At 36.5% G+C, this 19,437-nt stretch overlaps 1 protein-coding gene across 3 annotated transcripts; it reads left to right on the plus strand.

The window, feature by feature from the left end:
• Positions 1–835: 835 nt before the first annotated feature.
• Positions 836–19,213, plus strand: LOC107706203 (dyslexia-associated protein KIAA0319-like protein). Of its 3 annotated transcripts, none has more exons than XM_016509825.1 (22): positions 836–928; positions 2,251–2,377; positions 2,481–2,598; positions 4,279–4,607; positions 6,191–6,437; positions 6,604–6,708; positions 6,786–6,883; positions 6,982–7,069; positions 7,197–7,289; positions 7,913–8,045; positions 8,290–8,518; positions 8,617–8,740; positions 8,829–8,961; positions 14,469–14,617; positions 14,773–14,924; positions 15,124–15,262; positions 15,951–16,110; positions 16,343–16,485; positions 16,577–16,699; positions 16,799–16,889; positions 16,984–17,072; positions 17,795–19,213. In XM_016509825.1, the coding sequence occupies exons 3-22, from the start codon at positions 2,502–2,504 to the stop codon at positions 17,989–17,991; spliced, it is 2,919 nt and encodes a 972-aa protein (XP_016365311.1). In that variant the 5' UTR covers positions 836–928; positions 2,251–2,377; positions 2,481–2,501; the 3' UTR covers positions 17,992–19,213. The 3 variants fall into 3 exon arrangements, with proteins under 3 accessions (XP_016365311.1, XP_016365312.1, XP_016365313.1); XM_016509826.1 differs by having other exon boundaries at positions 6,607–6,708; XM_016509827.1 differs by lacking the exons at positions 836–928; positions 2,251–2,377; positions 2,481–2,598; positions 4,279–4,607 and adding an exon at positions 4,931–5,154.
• The last annotated feature ends 224 nt before the right edge of the window (positions 19,214–19,437 follow it).

A 19,437-nucleotide genomic window follows, 5' to 3' on the forward strand; every position in this document is an offset into this window, starting at 1 on the left:
ACCTCAGATTCCAGATTTTCAAATAGTTGTATCTCGGCCAAATATGGTCCTATCCTAACAAACCATACATCAATGGAAAACTGTTTATTCAGCTTTCAGATGATGTATAAATCTCTGATTGAGACCCTTTGACCTATATATGTACATGAACTTGCATTTTTACCCTCTGGTATTTACATTAAACAGAGACAGATGGCGGGAAACAGGCCACAGTCAGTGTTTCCGTGTGTGGTCAGGTGTTCCATATGAGAGTGTTTAGAGCTAGAGCTGAAACCCAGCAAGTAAGAAAGACAGCGCTCTCTGGTGTGGTGAAATGACATCTGCAGTATGACGATTAAAAACAATAAAATAAAATAAAATAACCTGTATTTTTTATTTTTTATTTTATTTATTCATAAAAAGTAAGCCATAATTACAGTTAGCAGCTATTAATTCTACCAGAAAAACGTATAAAAATAAAATTTTATTTTCTAGGCATTACAGATTAATACATTTTCTATATGATAACATTATGTTTTTGTTATGTTTCATATTATGTTATAATATGTTTTAGACATGAGAAATTAAAATCGGAAGTGACGTTTCGGAGAATGTTTGTCGGCCATGTTTGTGAGTGGCGTGTATATTGCTTTATAAAATAAATAGCATTATTAGAACTCTTTTATAACTCAAACTCTATTGATAACTTAATATAGTCATGATTTCATTTCAAGTTTCAGTTCTGTTTTGCGCTCGAATACCAAACTTTCAAAATGACAACTCGGAGTGCAGGGCGGAAATGCGCTGCTTCGCTGTGAGCTCTGGTCTGTTTCCGTGTGAAAGTGTGATTGCGAGAGATTAATGACCCAGATCGACATGAAAACAGGTCCTGCTGCTGGAAGGGTCTAATGTCATTTTGTGCTACAGAAATCTGACTGATATTGAGCAGGTGAGTGACAGTGTTTTACGCTGGTTGTCACTGAGCGCAGTAATATATCGATAAATACAGAGTCGTGCGATGATGTTCGCTCATTCGTGAGTTATTTCATATCCAGTGGTAACCAAGACCAAACAGCTGTTAGCAACCTGTCAGTGAGTTCACCACTGGTAATCACCAAAAACTGCAAATACGCGCGGGCTTCAACCAATCATGCATGAAAATCAGCAAAATAAACAATGTCGACGAGATGTGACATTTTTTGGGGTTATAAATGCAGTATGCAGCTTTGCGCAATGTGAGCGTTTCCCACTTGCAGGGGACATAGTATATTTAAAATCTCATTTAGATTTAGAACTGACACGCCAATTTTTGGGTATAATTTAAACAGCGAAGGTGATTAATGTCATCCTTTAAACGATTAACTGTTTGTCGACATCTTTAATTTCCCGGTCGCTCAGTTAAATGACATTGCTAGCTCGGAACGGCAAAATAAACCCCGAAGGGTTTACCACTAATGAATCTGTTTACCCAGTGCGTTGTACTGTATTTGTGTTGGCGCAAAGAAGGCCTGTGATGACAGTTTGCCAGCCCGGATCTTTACACCTGCTCGCTTCCTTGTCTTGTTCGCATAGCCGTTTCTGTCTTATAATGCGACGCGTCACCTTTAACTGTCCTGTACTGTTCCCATCACGGTCGCTGTCTGTCCGTCATAACATCAAAACCAGCGTGTTCTGCTAACTCTCTTGGTATTACTTTGAAATAAACGACAGAAATTCATGTAGAAAAAATTCTAATGTGTCAAAGAAATAGTTAATTTCTTCTATGAAAAACAAAAATGCAGCGTGACAGCTTCAGTCACCTTTCGCTTTCATTCAATGTAAAATAATGCCGTGAAAATGAAAAATGACCGCAGCTGTCATTCTGTCAGCCATCTCCTTTTGTGTTTCATTTGAGATTAAAAGTCATACAGGTTTGGAACATTATGCTGGTGATTAAATGACAAAATCATAATTTTTGAGATTTGATTTTTGGGAATGTAATTTTTCATTCATTTTTCTCCAAAATTAGTCAAATGCAGTTTCACTTCCTCATAAGCTGTGACATCTTCATAGCCTGACTTTAAATTATTTTGTTAGTGTGTGTGTGTATATATATATATATATATATATATATATATTGATGCAAAATAATGATGCAAAAGTTTGAATTAGAATAGGACACTTAAGTAGATAGTTGGCTGCTGATTTTGTTAACATAACCGAGATAAGATTTACAGACTTTAATTTGTTTAATATGAATTGTTTGTAACAGAAATCCCTGTATTTACACAGTGCTGTGGTGCCATGCGGCTGTGGCTTCAGGAGGTGTTTGTGTGGACGACTTTTCATCTGTCTGCTCACATTTCACATCATTTACCTCCCTGTATTGCTGGGCTTTCTGTAACATTTTTAGGGAAAGGTATGACAAACATTCTAAGTAACTTTACAAGCAACTTTTAGTTTTTGTTTAACATAGGTCAGATAAAATGGCTGTATAACTTTGGTGTCTTTTTCTTTCCAAGGTCCTCTTGCTTAGTTGGAAGATGCCCAATGCGGAGCCAAGGATGCACAGGTGGAAATGGCCCGTCCAATTTACCTCACTGTACCTGGGCTGTCTGTGTTTTCTCTGCTCAGTCTCTGGTAAGCAGGTCCTGTAGATTTTTTTCCTGGAGTTTTGTGACCTCTGTCTGAAATAACTCCAAATCAGTGGCAGAAGAATGGTGAGCAGACAAACTTGTGCGAACAGTTATAGAAAGACATTAAAACAACACAGCTAAAAATATTAAACTAAACTAAAAAACACTAGTCAGCATGATTAATCCACTAGTTGAATGTTGGACAAATAATAGACAACTGTTGGGACCATTGTTAGCGTGTATGAGTATATAGGCTATTTGTGACTTGTAGCGGTCATGAGTGATGGCACTGATTTGGAGGGAAGCATAATGGACACTGTGTTCCTTTTCACAAAAAGGGGGAAATCGCACAACAGGCCCACAGTCCCCCACCCCAAAGAAAAACTGCACGGGAGGGGCTGTGTCTTGCAGTTCAAGTTTCACTTGCTAGCCCATAATAAGCAACCCTCTGTTGTCACGGTTACAGTCTTTCTAGACAAAACAGTGTCTATGAAGGGATTGGGGAAGGGGGTGGATGTCTAACTGGACTCTGACTTCCTGGAACTTGTCAGTGCAGAAAAGTGCAATGTGTTAGTGACCTGTATGATAAACAGCCTTGTCTTGTGGTGGCATGAGCAGGCATTTCCCATCGTATCAGGGCTAGATGCAAGTCTACATGCAAGTATTGTCAAATAGCCTTTTTTTTTGAGCTCTACAGTAGAGCTTATGTGGGAAATCTGTCCATTTAAAAGCCTTTTCTATACCATATGAATTGTATGTTATTCCCAATGTATTGGCCAATATTAGAGTTTCGTTAATTTTATCATTATCTGTCTATATTGAATATATATTTAGTTGTGTATGCTTAATTCCTCAGTTTTTACCTTTGTCGTAATCTAATGCTCACTTAAAATGTTAAAAATAAATGATTATTAAATGATTATTAAATATTTAATTTATTTTAATATTTATTTTATATTAAGATTTTTTTTTTCATTTAATATTTATAATGCATATGCATATTTTATATTGTACATTATAATGTTGTGGTGACTAAATCACTTTAAAATGAGAGATTTGATTAGTTTATTTATTATTTGGACAAAATAGAATAGCGTTTTAATATTAGACATTTATCAGTTAATAGACAATATACAGACAATAGTAATTTTTATTTTTTTTTATTATATTTTTTTTCCCCAAATTTTTCAATATTTTGATGTCTGTCAATTTAATATATTTATCGTCCAATACTGGATATTTAATTATTTTTCATGCTCATTTGCCCTTTTTTAAAATTTTATATATATTCTTATAATTATTTTATTGAACTTAAAAATATTTAGCATGAATTATTTCATTTAATATTAAGTAATAAGTAATTAAAATGATTAAAAACAACAAAATGTAATGGCAAACCTCAAAATGAAAATGCATTTTTTTTATACTGTGCATTATAATGTTGAAGTAACTAAAATCACCTGTGGCATTTTTTAAAACACATTTCTTTAGACAAAATAGTGTATTATATCAGCCATTTATCGGTTATTGGCCATAAAATAAAAATAATTATTAGCATACAGTCCAAAACATTCATACTGTATTGCCATAGTTTTGTAATGTTTAGTAATCTTTTCTTTTTCTCAGGTCTATTTTGCCCTTGTTAACCATTGGTTTTGCCATGTACTGTATGTCCTTCTCTCAGGGGTTTCGGCCAGCATGTGCACAGTAACGGGTGGTGTACTGGGTATCCACTGGAGCAGCGTCATTGGTCTGGGCTGGCGGCCACTGGCAGTGGATGGGGGAGGGCCTCGGTGCTGGGAATACTGCTGTTTGAAGCCATCCTGTGGTGCTGTGTGGAGTCTCGGTGGAAGATGTGTATTACTGGCCTGTGCTCAAAAAGAGGGCTGCACCATTACATCACTTCCTCAGCCGGATAGAAAATCACTGGGGCTTCTGCAGCAGCTGAACAAGAGAATGCGCAGAAAACCTCGAAATGCTGAGGATATCAGAGTAATCAGGGAAACGGAGCATGTAAGCTGCATTACATGATCTCAGAGGACTTTGTTCTAATAAATGTGTTAAAATTTTCACTGGAAAGATACGTATATTTGTTATGACCCTGAATAGCGTTTTAATATTAGACATTTATCAGTTAATAGACAATATACAGACAATAGTAATTTTTATTTTTTTTTATTATATTTTTTTTCCCCAAATTTTTCAATATTTTGATGTCTGTCAATTTAATATATTTATCGTCCAATACTGGATATTTAATTATTTTTCATGCTCATTTGCCCTTTTTTAAAATTTTGATTATCTTTGCCATCATCTAATGCTCAGTTAGGGAGGGCCTCGGTGCTGGGAATACTGCTGTTTGAAGCCATCCTGTGGTGCTGTGTGGAGTCTCGGTGGAAGATGTGTATTACTGGCCTGTGCTCAAAAAGAGGGCTGCACCATTACATCACTTCCTCAGCCGGATAGAAAATCACTGGGGCTTCTGCAGCAGCTGAACAAGAGAATGCGCAGAAAACCTCGAAATGCTGAGGATATCAGAGTAATCAGGGAAACGGAGCATGTAAGCTGCATTACATGATCTCAGAGGACTTTGTTCTAATAAATGTGTTAAAATTTTCACTGGAAAGATACGTATATTTGTTATGACCCTTATTCTAATGTTGATGAATCCAGATGATCTGAGTTAGTAAATGAGACCCACTATCCTAAAGCATAAAACTTCCACTTTAACTGTTGATTTGCAGCATATGTATACTGTCTGATATTGAATATTTAATTGTGCATGCTCATTTCCCATACTTTTACATTTGGACAGATTACCATTGACATCATGTAATGCTTGTTTAAAGTTATCTTTTAAAAAATGAAAATAATTCATATTTTATTTCATTTAATATTTATTTATTTTTGTTTTATTTAATAATTATAAATATTATTTCATTTAATATTTAATAAAAAATGTAAAATATTAATAACACTGTTAAATATAATAGCAAATATATGAATTTGTATATGCATCAATGTACATTATAATGTTGTGGTTACTTGTGTCATTTAGAATTAGGGATTTTCTCATTTAATTAGACAAAATACTAGTATAGAATTTTAATGTCACTGTCATAAAACAACATTTTACACAATAACTTGATTTGCAGGATATATATATGTATACTGTATATAGTATGCTATTGGATATTTAATTGTGCATTTTTATTTCCCATATTTTTAGATTTAGATTACCTTTGCCGTTATCTACTGCAAAAAATAATAAGTTAATATTTTACTGTTTAATTATTTTTATTTAATAATGATTAATATTAATCCTGTAATTTATTCTAATGAAAGTAAATAATGTAATAACACTGTTAAATGTAATAACAAATTATTGATATGCATTTTTATACTGTACATTATAATGTTGTGGTGACTTGTGGCATTTAAAAAAAAAAGAGAGTTTTAAAAATGTATTTATTTAAATTTATTTAGACAAAAGTGGTATGGAATTTTTATATCACTGCCCTAAAGCATAATTTTGCACTTTACCTTTTGATTTGTAGTATATCGCTGTGAACTAACTGATATTTTCACTCTCACAGGAAACAGATCAGGGCTTGTCTGTGAAACCCACAGCACCACTGACCACATCCAATGGTGAAGCTCCTCCACATACAGCCAGTGAGACCACCATCCAGTCCACCGGTGGCAGTGGAGAACAGGTAGCTCTCTCAGCATCTGAGCATAATTCAACACTGGATGCAGACACTGTGGATCATTCAGCATTGAACAACAGTAATCAGTCACCGCAGTCCACGTCTGACACCCGTTCAGTGACTACACCAGCTGGTACAACATACTCCTCTTTATAATTGTGTTATTGTACTGCATGCATTTACAACCTGTCTTGTCAGTTTTACAAAGTAAATGAAAAAGAAACCAAATCAATGTCTATTTTACAAAGCAGACGTATCTGTAATGCATTAAAACCTTGTGTAATGTCATTTGTTTAAAGTAGCAGTGCGAGAGCTGGTCGTGTCTGCTGGCAAAAATGTGGAGGTCACTTTACCGCGCAATGAGGTGGAGCTGAATGCTTTCGTAGTGCCAGCGCCCCCTTCAGGTACTGCTCTGCATTAGCCATTGCTGTTAGTTCCTCCTCCTTCATCTTTGTATTAATTTCTCTGGTAATTCCTTTAGGGGCTAACTATGCCTTTAATTGGCGTTTGAGGACACATCCAAAAGACTACAGTGGAGAAATGGAGGGTAAACACAGCAAGACACTTAAGCTCAGTAAGGTACAGAAAAAATGGGTCTCTTATTCTTTTATTGTCTAAAAGGCGTGACTTTTTAATGTTCTAGACTTTCCTAATATTCTGAACAATGTTTCCCTTAGCTGACAGTGGGCCTCTATGAGTTTGAAATGGTAGTGGATGGTGACGGTGCTCATGGGGAGGGATACGTCAACGTTACTGTCAATCCAGGTAACTTTAGTATTGATGTACCTGCTAATTGTACCGGATTCAGTTTTCAGAGTTGCGCTCTGTTTGGGCAGCCCGTATAAATGTCACATAAAATATGTATAAGTCTCGTGTTTCTTGCTTTCTATAGAGCCGCGAATTAATAAGCCACCTGTTGCAGTGGTTTCTCCAAAGTACCAGGAAATCTCGCTGCCTACAAGCTCCACTGTGATTGACGGCAGTCGTGCGTATCAGATTTTTATCAAATTAAACCAGTCTTAATGTTGTTTTATCCTTACAATAGCATTTTATACTCATTGTATTATTATTATTTTTTTAAATGTACACTACCGTTCAAAGGTTTGTGGTTTGCAAAAAAAAATATATATAAAAAAAGTCTCTTATGCTTAATGAAAGACTTCATTTTTTTTCTTTAAAAAAAAAACAGTAAAAAGACTAATGTTGTGAAATATTACAATAAATTGTCTTCTGGGTGACATGATACATTTTTCAGGATTTTTTGATAAATAGAAAGTTCAGAAGAACAGCATTTATTTTACTGTCACTTTTGATCAATTTAATGCATCCTTGTTGAATAAAAGTTTTTTTTTTTTTATTGACAGTAGAAAAAAAGTTCTGTAATGTAAATTAGAGCTAAGGCTTAACCTAGAGCTGCACTATTAGTAAAAAAGAAAGAATATTGAGGACAGTTTATTAATTGTGAAACATGCAGTGACAGCTTCATTGTTTATAATGAGATTGTCAAAATAACAAATTAAGTGTTTTAATGCAAGTTTTATCAATCAGAATATCAGAAAAATATATCTAATGAAATATCTGTGGTCATAAATGTCTTGTGTTTCTCAGAGAGTACTGATGATGATAAAGTGGTGTCGTGGCATTGGGAGGAGGTGAAGGGGCCGCTCAGAGAGGAAAAAGCCTCGGGTGATACTGCTATTCTCACTCTCACCAACCTGGTTCCCGGTAACTACACCTTCAGGTATGTTTTATCCAGCTTTTCATGCACATTATGGCCTGTTCGTAATCTTTTCTTTGGGCCTCCCTGGAACCATTTTGCTGAAGTCTTCAGACCTCAGGAAGTAACCAGAGAGCTACTGTAAAACCTGGCAAACCAGTCTGTCCTTGGGCAAACTATTTAAAAAAACGCTCAAATATAAATAACACTTGACTCACAAGTATGTTTGGAAAAGTGTGTTATGCTCTATCTATTTTTCCTCCAACAGTCTTACAGTGACTGACTCGGATGGAGCTCAGAATTCAACCCAAGCCATGTTGTTAGTCAACAAGGCCACGGACTACAGGCCCACAGCTAATGCCGGACCCAACCAAGTGATCACCCTACCACGCAACTATATCACACTGTATGGCAACCAAAGCACTGATGACCACGAGAATCTGTCCTACGAATGGTCACTCAGCCCTGAAAGCAAGGGCAAGGTGGTGGAGATGCAGGTACTTGAGAAACACAATGCTATTTCGAATGCCATTTATGTTTATTATGTTTGCCAACCAGTGGATTAGTGAGCATACCTTTGTTTTGTTCTCCATAGGGTGTGCGAACACCCATTCTGCAGCTGTCTGCCATGCAGGAGGGTGACTACACCTTTCAGCTAACCGTCACTGACTCATCTGGCCAGCAAGACACGGCTCAGGTCACTGTCATTGTCCAGCCAGGTATCTTTTTAAATACAGAGCACTCTGATTCACATCTATTTTTGAAGCTGCTATTTGCTTGAGCACGCTGTATGTGAAATCCCTCCAGAAAATAACAAGCCACCTGTAGCGGATGCTGGTCCAGACAAGGAGCTGACGCTGCCTGTCGATCGTACCACGCTGGACGGCAGCAAGAGCAGCGATGACCAAAAAATTGCCACGTACCACTGGACAAAGACCAAGTCAGTTACACACGTACACTCTCCCTGCATGTAATGCTCTTGTGTATGTTTCTTGTTGTAGGGGCCAAGCACCGAAGGTGCGATTGCGCCAATTGTATCCATTGGCGTTCCTATTATTGTTCTTTTTCTTCCGCTCTTGAGTATATGGCAGCCCATGCTGGCAAAAAGTTATCAAAAGCTTTTTGATGACCCATCCATTCTCAAAAACCGCATAAACAATTTCAACGAAAAGCTCACCAAATCAGAATTGAGGCTATATCTCTCCAACGTTTTGTCATATTCATGCCAAACTTGGTGTGTGTGTGTTATGAAACCCATGACCTGAGGCTACTTGCACAGTTTCTGCGCAGCGCCACCTAGTGGTCGGGAGATATGAAAAATTGTTATAGTTGCTTATAACTTCTGAATGGTTTGGCTAAAAATCTTTAGATTTGGTGCAGCATGCAGAGTCGAACCATACCGAATTTTCCTATGTCAGCCATTGTGGGTGTCGGTCGTTTTCAATTTTGTCATAAAATGCTATATTTTAAGAACGCATTCATTGTGTATCATTACAAAACTTGGTATGTGTCTTCGGCACCATGCCCTGATGGTACTCAAAAAGTTTTGGGTCAAAAGTTAAAATGACATTTCCAAAAATACTAATAAATCTTGAGTATATTAGCTTATTGTAATGAAACTGGTCTCAATATGAAGAGTTTATTTGCAAACACCGATAAACGGCACTTAAAAAAAAAAAAAAATGAGCGGATCGTTGTGCATTATTCTCCACATATGGCGTGATCTGAACCCTAAACAAGTTTTGTCAAAAAAGCCGGTATTGTCCACTTTCAAGGCATCGCGAGTTCACGTTTTACTGCAGAAGCCGACAAGCGCCCTTGATGTTTTTGAACAGAAGCCGATAAGTCCATTTTAGCGAATCAGCGCACCGTGTTCAGGTCAGGTGACAAGGCTGCTTTCCTTTGAAAAGACGCACTAGCTGAGAGGAGTTTCATCAAAGCTGACTAAAAGTGTTCGAGGATGGATAATTTCGACGAACTTGATGAACCTGTGATATCTTCTTCAGGGCGTAAAAAGGGAAATAAAAGCTGAAACTTTTTCACTGAACCTGGCAAAAGCAGCGCGTTACAATGGTGAGGAAAAAGCTCTGTGTATTGCGTGTAATCACATCCATACAGTTTATGATCACAACAACAATAACGTTTGTCAGGCATCTACATTGTCAGCTGAGGAGATTACAAAGATAAAATTAGTGTTTTTAACTCTGAAACATGAAATGTGGAGTTATCTGCTTTTGCCAAAAAACAACTGTTGGGGTTATCTGCTTCTGCTATAAAACTAACTTTTAATATCTATATATATTCATACTTTCAATTAACTTTAATTTTGTAAGTTACCTGTATTTGTTTAAGTTACTATTACTCAATCAAAACAACCCAACTGCATTGGTTTAATTTATATTACTTGGAATGCACAATAAAAAAAACATGATTTCTGAAAGTAAATAAAAATGGAGTTATCTGTTTTTGCAAATAAACTCTTCATATATTCTTTGGGTCATGCCGAGAACACAGATACCATTTTTGCCATATTCAGCCGAACTTCCTGTCCGCCATATTGATTTATGTTGAAAACCTACTTTTTTGGAGTTCTCCAAGACAGGTGGTCTGATTTTCACCAAATTTGACTCCGACCATCTTCAGACCATCCCGACAAAAAGTTATCAAAAGCTTTTTGATAGACCAAACCATTTTCAAATAATGCATCAATAAAATTGTTGGCATGCCAAACTGCATCTGAGGCTGTATCTCTGGAAAGCTTTGACATATTGGCACCAAACTTTGTATGTGCCATTGTCACCTCACACTGACCATACCACATCGATTCGGTAACAGCGCCACCTATTGGTCAAAAGTGTTAAACCATTCATTTTAAGCCAATAACCCTTAATAATGAAATTTCCAAAAATGCCAATACATTTTGATTAAATTAGCTTATTGTAATGAAACTGGTCTAAAAATTTTCCGTGGGTCATACCAAGAAAGTGGATATCAATATTGCCATATTTTTCCAAAATTGCCAATATTGCCAAATACATTTTTATCCTAAACTTATCCTAAAATGGCTTCAGTTACTCATTGTTGCGGTTGGTCTGATGCTCCATGCTTTGCTCCTCATTTTGCCTCTGTTGTGCTTGGCCCCTTAATTGCTGCTTGCAGCTATATTTATAATTATTGAACTTCTTGAATGTACAAAATCAAGTTTTTTGGGCTGTATTTATTTTTTTCATTTGGACTGAATTATTTAACACATTAATTTAGTATAATTCATACTTGAACATACAGTACCATTAAAAAGTTTGGGTTCGGTAAATTATTATTTTTCTTTGACAAAACATTAATAGGTTTATTCTACAAGGATACATTAAATTGATCAAAAGTGACATTAATAATGTTACAAGTGATTTCTATTTCAAATTAATGCTGTTCTTTTGAACTTTCTATCAAAGAATCCTGAAAATAATGTATCACAGTTTCCTCAAAAATATTTAACAGCACAACTGTTTTCAACATTGATAATAATAAAAAAGAATGTTTCTTGAGCACAAGATCTGCATATTACAATGATTTCTGAAGGTTCATATGACTCTGAAGTCTAGAGAAATGACTAAAATTGATTTCATTTTAAAATGTAATAATATTTCACAATATTACTGATTTTTACTGTATTTTTAATCAAATCATTTTAGTCTTAGTGAACAAAAGACAAAAACATATATATATGGAAATAAAACACTGTATTACGTGTAATACTGTCTATTCAAGGATTACAATATTGATCTGCCACAAAAGTGTAATGGTTTTTAAATTATCTTTATTTAAGAGCCTTTATTTATCTTTATTTTTTAGCAAAGATTACGAAATAATTTTTTTAATTAATTAATCTGCATATACAGGCTAAGTAATTACATTTTTATGTGATTATTTGACAGCCCTACTTTTTGTATTAAATGTCTTTAATACTGCCCGAGACAAGACTGCATGATTTTCGGCTATCCCAGATGAAAGATTGGCATTGTGAAACAATCGTGGCAATTTCTGTGATCGTGGCTCCTACATGGTGGTCCTATGTCATACAGTGAGAAAGGTTCAAAGATGACGTTGTCACGGTCTAGCGACCAATGATAGCCTACACTAATTTTCTGACAGTGTCAAAAAATCAGCATGATCATCGCACAGTGTGTTTGCTGCTACAGCCCACGTTTACTGACCAGCCAATAAAAATGCGACATAGTCGGCGCCAATAGCCTCGTGGTTAGTGCGTCGACATTCAGCACAACTGCGCTCACGGCGACCCGAGTTCGATTCCCGTCTCGAGGTCCTTTGCCGATCCTGCTCCCCTCTCTCCACCCAGTGCTTTCCTGTCACCACTCTACTGTCCTATCGAAATAAAAAGGCATAAAAAAGCCACCCCCCCCAAAAAATGCGACATGAAATCAACACGACATGGTGCTAAAACATAAAACTGCTTATCTCTTCCTCTTTCGCCGCCTCCCTTTTTTTATTTTTTATATATTTTTTTACCACTAGCGCATGCTGAAGACGTTTTATTCTTCTATAGAAATGTGCGTCGTAGCATACGAGTTTATAGGTGTCATCATCGTACAGTCTACATGCATGTCGTACCCAAGTTTATTAGATCCATGTCGCACAATGTGACATGCAGTGATCTTATAGGATTGCTAAAATCGTGCAGTGTGTAGAAGGCATTGCCAAATACATTTTTATCCTAAACTTATCCTAAAATGGCTTCAGTTACTCATTGTTGCGGTTGGTCTGATGCTCCATGCTTTGCTCCTCATTTTGCCTCTGTTGTGCTTGGCCCCTTAATTGCTGCTTGCAGCTATATTTATAATTATTGAACTTCTTGAATGTACAAAATCAAGTTTTTTGGGCTGTATTTATTTTTTTCATTTGGACTGAATTATTTAACACATTAATTTAGTATAATTCATACTTGAACATACAGTACCATTAAAAAGTTTGGGTTCGGTAAATTATTATTTTTCTTTGACAAAACATTAATAGGTTTATTCTACAAGGATACATTAAATTGATCAAAAGTGACATTAATAATGTTACAAGTGATTTCTATTTCAAATTAATGCTGTTCTTTTGAACTTTCTATCAAAGAATCCTGAAAATAATGTATCACAGTTTCCTCAAAAATATTTAACAGCACAACTGTTTTCAACATTGATAATAATAAAAAAGAATGTTTCTTGAGCACAAGATCTGCATATTACAATGATTTCTGAAGGTTCATATGACTCTGAAGTCTAGAGAAATGACTAAAATTGATTTCATTTTAAAATGTAATAATATTTCACAATATTACTGATTTTTACTGTATTTTTAATCAAATCATTTTAGTCTTAGTGAACAAAAGACAAAAACATATATATATGGAAATAAAACACTGTATTACGTGTAATACTGTCTATTCAAGGATTACAATATTGATCTGCCACAAAAGTGTAATGGTTTTTAAATTATCTTTATTTAAGAGCCTTTATTTATCTTTATTTTTTAGCAAAGATTACGAAATAATTTTTTTAATTAATTAATCTGCATATACAGGCTAAGTAATTACATTTTTATGTGATTATTTGACAGCCCTACTTTTTGTATTAAATGTCTTTAATACTGCCCGAGACAAGACTGCATGATTTTCGGCTATCCCAGATGAAAGATTGGCATTGTGAAACAATCGTGGCAATTTCTGTGATCGTGGCTCCTACATGGTGGTCCTATGTCATACAGTGAGAAAGGTTCAAAGATGACGTTGTCACGGTCTAGCGACCAATGATAGCCTACACTAATTTTCTGACAGTGTCAAAAAATCAGCATGATCATCGCACAGTGTGTTTGCTGCTACAGCCCACGTTTACTGACCAGCCAATAAAAATGCGACATAGTCGGCGCCAATAGCCTCGTGGTTAGTGCGTCGACATTCAGCACAACTGCGCTCACGGCGACCCGAGTTCGATTCCCGTCTCGAGGTCCTTTGCCGATCCTGCTCCCCTCTCTCCACCCAGTGCTTTCCTGTCACCACTCTACTGTCCTATCGAAATAAAAAGGCATAAAAAAGCCACCCCCCCCAAAAAATGCGACATGAAATCAACACGACATGGTGCTAAAACATAAAACTGCTTATCTCTTCCTCTTTCGCCGCCTCCCTTTTTTTATTTTTTATATATTTTTTTACCACTAGCGCATGCTGAAGACGTTTTATTCTTCTATAGAAATGTGCGTCGTAGCATACGAGTTTATAGGTGTCATCATCGTACAGTCTACATGCATGTCGTACCCAAGTTTATTAGATCCATGTCGCACAATGTGACATGCAGTGATCTTATAGGATTGCTAAAATCGTGCAGTGTGTAGAAGGCGTAATGTAATACTTTAAATGTAGACTCATGGTTTTATTTTTGGATGGTGTTACAGGGGCCCAGAAGGGGTGAAAATTGATAATGCAGACACTGCAGTTGCTGTGGTGACCGGTCTGCAGGAGGGCGAGTACATTTTCACATTGACAGTGACCGATGAAAGGATGCTGGAGAATTCTGACACAGTCTCTGTCGTTGTCAGAGAAGGTGTGTGTCCTTAATTAAATCCAGGAAGGTTTTATGTGGGTGTTAGTAGGCTTTGTTAGAAGACTTGTTCATGCCGTTTGGGCAAGCCCACCATCAACCTGTTCTGTGGTTGTCTGTCTGTAATAATAGAAATAGTTTTCCTTTTTTTAAATCAGAGGATGATCAGCCACCAGTTGCCAAAGTGCTGTCCAGTCCTCCGATCACTCTTCCCATCCGTACAGCATTTCTGGACGGTTCTCGATCATCAGATGATAAGGGCAGCATCAGCTACCTCTGGACCCGTGAAGACAGCAGCCCAGCTGCAGGGGTCGGTACTGTTCAGTAGAGTGAAATTCATACGAGCCGTGCTCCATACATTCAAATGACATTCATGACTCCGTTGAATATTCAAACAGTCACACTTTGGTGTAGTTTCTTTGAGTTTGTTCCTTAAAGGTATGGTAACTCCACCTGAAAGAGGAGTCATATATCAGGACCACAGTGATTGGGACCTTTTTCTCTTCCAGGATGTCCTGAATAACTCTGACCATCAGACAGTGCTTTTTCTTGGTAATCTGGTGGAAGGGAAGTACACTTTCACTCTGACTGTAACTGACAGTAAGGGAAAGACCAGTACTGATAGAGGCACTGTAGAGGTTCGACCAGGTCAGTATGCTTGTAAAAGATAATTACATAAAATTAATATTTTTAATAAAATTGCATTAACATTTTTCAGTATGCTGCTAAGCCCGTGATATGTAAAGTACTGGTACTTTACAGTGTTGCTTTAAATGCTTTAAAACTTCATCATAAAGCTCTGTTTATTCATATATTGCTGTTTTAGTTTTTATTATTATTTTAAAAGGTTTTATTCATAACAGTGTTGTAATTTCATGTAGTCAAGTTCAGTCAAAAAATAAATAAATAAAAAGACAATCAGTCGGTGAGCAGTTAATCCAAGAACTGGTCAGAATAATGATTCATTCAAAAGAACTGACTCAAACAGTCAATTTGTTCATGAGTCAGACATAACTATTAGATACCTAAAGAATATGAATGTTTACTTCAATGTTAATTTTTGAAAAACATTTAAGCAACCACTGTTTACTTTATTGATTAATACTTGAAGGCTACATGTCATTGTTTTAATGTAATAATTATTATTAAAATAAAAGAGTATGATCAATAGTGTTCAAATCGGTTTTGGCTGTGGTAGTGAATTGTGGTAATCCACTGGCATCGCTATCACTTACTGAAATTCTGGTACTATGACTAGCTTTTCCTAAGCTAAAGGAGGCCATAATAAATAAATCAAAGCAATATCATTTAATATAAATTTCTTGTTGTTCCTCAGATGTTTACGAGCGAGACTTGGTTGAGCTGATCCTGGAAGTTGCTGTGGCTCAGGTGTCCCGCAGACAGAAGGATATGCTCATCAGACAGGTTGGCGTCCTGCTGGGTGTCCTGGACAGTGACATCTCTGTGCGAGAGATTGGCACCTTCAATGAGCATAGGTCAGTCCAGCTTTTTCTTAGACAGTGCTAAACTTAATGCCCACCTCCACTGATCTGATTAAATTGCTTCACGGCACTGAAAAGAAAATACTGAAGAATTTCTCATTTTACAATACTCATGCATAGGTTCATGTAAATAAATTGAACATTAGTTTTGAAATAAATGTTTAAAATCATGCTCCAGTTTTAAACATATTTTACATATATGGGATGATATTACTTACTTTTACAGCACTCGCTTGGTATTTCTGGTATCTGGAGGTCCTGGACGACCTCCATTGGCCGGCCATAGTGTTGCTATGGAACTACGCAACAAATTTCGCAAGCAAAAAAATGAATTCCTTATCTTTAGGGCCCGGCGAGTGGACACCGTTAGTGAGTATTCATTAAATGCTTCATTAACTCATGTTTGTAATGTAGCAGTGCCCAGCGCTGGTATTTTATTGACTATCTGATCTTTCCCCAGTCTGCCAGCTGAACTGCTCCAGTCACGGGGAATGTGATTCCTTCACCAGACGTTGTGTGTGCCACCCATTCTGGATGGAGAATTTATTCAATACTTATTTTTGGGATGCTGAGAGCAATTGTGGTGAGGATACACTAAGCAAAACATTGTGGAGGGAAGCTGTTTTAAGTTGGTTCACATATGGTTTGAAGGTCTGTTTATGTTGTTGAGTGTTTCTTTCAGAATGGAGTGTATTATATGTGACGATAGCATCGTTCATGATCGTGGTTGCTATCACGACTGTAATATGGGGTATCGTGTGCTGCTGTCGAAGGTAAGAGTTAGACGGATGATAATCTGTTTATTTATCATATTTTTTTAATTCAAGGTTTATTGTTTATTAAAACTGTGCATGATGTCTTGAGCAGACGGAAAAGCAAAGTAAGACGAAAGAGCCGCTATAAAATGCTGGAGGGGGATGATCAGGAGTCTCTGGAATTGCAGTTACCAAGACCTGGTAAAAAAATGATCCATTTGAAGATAATTATGTTATCCTTTTAGGGATGTCAGTTGCTGAACAATATTTTATTTAATTACAAGAAATGTAATTCATTGAAAGAAATAAATACTTTTATTCAGCAAGGATGCATTAAATTAATAAAAAGTGATAAAGACTTTTAGATTGTTACAAAATATTGTCATTTAAAATAAATGCTGATATTCTTTTTGACTTTCTATTTATCAAAAAATCCTGACAAAACAATATGTATTACGCTTTCCACATAAATATTAAAGGGGTCATATGATGCTGCTAAAAAGAACATTATGCACAACTGCTTCCAATATTGATAATAATGATTTCTGAAGGATGATGTGTCACTGAAGACTGCAGTAATGACTGTTGAAAATTCAGCTTGCCATCACAGGAATAAATTACATTTTAAAATATATTAAAATATAAAACCGTTATTTTAAATTGTATTACTGTTTCACAATATTACTGTTTTACTGCATTGTTGATCAAATAAATGCAGCCTTGATAAGAAACTTCTTACTGGCTCCAAACCTTTGAACAGTTGTGTAAAAAAAAAAGTGGCTTAAAATTAGATCATTATTAATAATTGATTATAAATATATTTTGTTATAGTTTTTTTTGTATCATTATTTTACTACTGTATATGATACTGTACATTCTCCATCGCAAAGATACTTCCTCCTATCCCTGTCTTATTCCTCCAGGTCGCTTGAAGCCAGTTCCTGCTCCCACATCTTCTGCACTCATGCACTCTGATTCTGATCTGGAAAGCGATGATGGTCAGGCAGGAATCCCCTGGTCTGATCGCGAGCGTGGAAAACTCCTGCCACCCCAAAACGGATCTCTGCGTAACGGCCAAGGTCCTCATAAACCTAAAAAACAAAGAGAGGAGCTGCTTTAGCACACAAACCAAACCTCTCGTATCGCACCAACGCACTGTTCACCCCTCATCCACAACACGTGTCATGACTTTAATTCAGGAGGGACCTGCAGGACGTCATGAATGATGACCTCTGCACCTGCATCCCTGGGCTCAATCGCAGCCCAGTCTGAGCCAAAATGAAAATGCATTTAAACCTGAATGGTGGAAAAAGACAACGCTGTAGAGCCATGCACCTCAAAAAGACAATGAGAATGTACCTGCTTTACTGCAGAGAAAGAAAAGTGATATATGTGCCAGCAGAACCTGGAAAGGGTTGGGCATTTCAAAGTAGCTCTCTGAGAAACTTTTCCCCACCAGAATGTCACATCTCACCGCGGATAACTGAGCCTGCCTCACTGTCCCCTTTCTACCAAGCTTCCTGATATGACAGGCAGCCTGTCACATCCAAACACTGCCTGGCATGTCTATTAATTTGTATATTTTTACTTTACCCAATAATGCCATGTGGTATGACTGCATGAGAAGGCAAGATTTTGCTTCCCTCATTCATTTTTATGGTTTGCATGTATTAAATTGAGATGTGCGTGTGCTACTCTGCGGTCTTGCGTGGCTGAATGTCAAAGGTGCGTTTTTGCCCCTTTAAACACCAGCAAAAGTGACGTCTGCAGCATAAATAGCCATGTTTGTCAGGGGTTTAAGGAGGGGTATCGTACACTGGAAAATGCATTGGATGTTGCACTGGGGCCAGTTGCTTACCCCCCTCTGGTTTTGTGAATGAATATGACAGGATGGGGTCTGGCTGGCTTACTCGAACTGGAATTGGCCGCTAGTTAATAAGTCATGTTTTTGTTACATTTGGTTTGGTTTGCGTTAGTATTGCATTTTACTCTTTTTTTTTCTTTTTTTTTTTTGATTGTTGATTCATCAGAAATCATCCCTCAGTTTTAATGTAATTTCAGCTCAGCCATTTGAGACAAGACGCTTTAGTTACAGTGTTCCCTGATGGTTTGTTATGAAAGAGCTGAATGTTATCTAGACTATGTGTGTGTGATTTTTTTTTTTCTTTTTCTTTCTTTTTTTCCCCCACATGTCGGAGTCTTGCACATTTTGAATGCATGGGGAAAAATGAAGGGATTTTTTTAAAAACCATGCTTTTTTGTTGCTGTTTTTAGTGAAGAATTCCCTGTTTCATGTGATTTGTTCTAATAACTGGAGTAAATAAAAATATATTTACAGCTGTCTTTTGTTTTGTTGTACATGATTTCTGTTCTGAATTTTAGGACTTTCACCAAAGCCTCTTATGATTGTACACAATTTTTGTAAACCTTACCTTAAAGGGCAGTGTTTAGAAAAGCAAGAACCAAACCACATGTTTACTGCTTTAAATGGAGCTTAAACACATCTGAGACCAAATTAGATTCCATCTGCCTATGTTTTTATTTTTAATTACTGCGATCTAAGTGG

Source organism: Sinocyclocheilus rhinocerous, unplaced genomic scaffold (genome assembly GCF_001515625.1).
Source record: "Sinocyclocheilus rhinocerous isolate Xijiao unplaced genomic scaffold, SAMN03320098_v1.1 scaffold53, whole genome shotgun sequence".
Taxonomy (NCBI): domain Eukaryota; kingdom Metazoa; phylum Chordata; class Actinopteri; order Cypriniformes; family Cyprinidae; genus Sinocyclocheilus; species Sinocyclocheilus rhinocerous.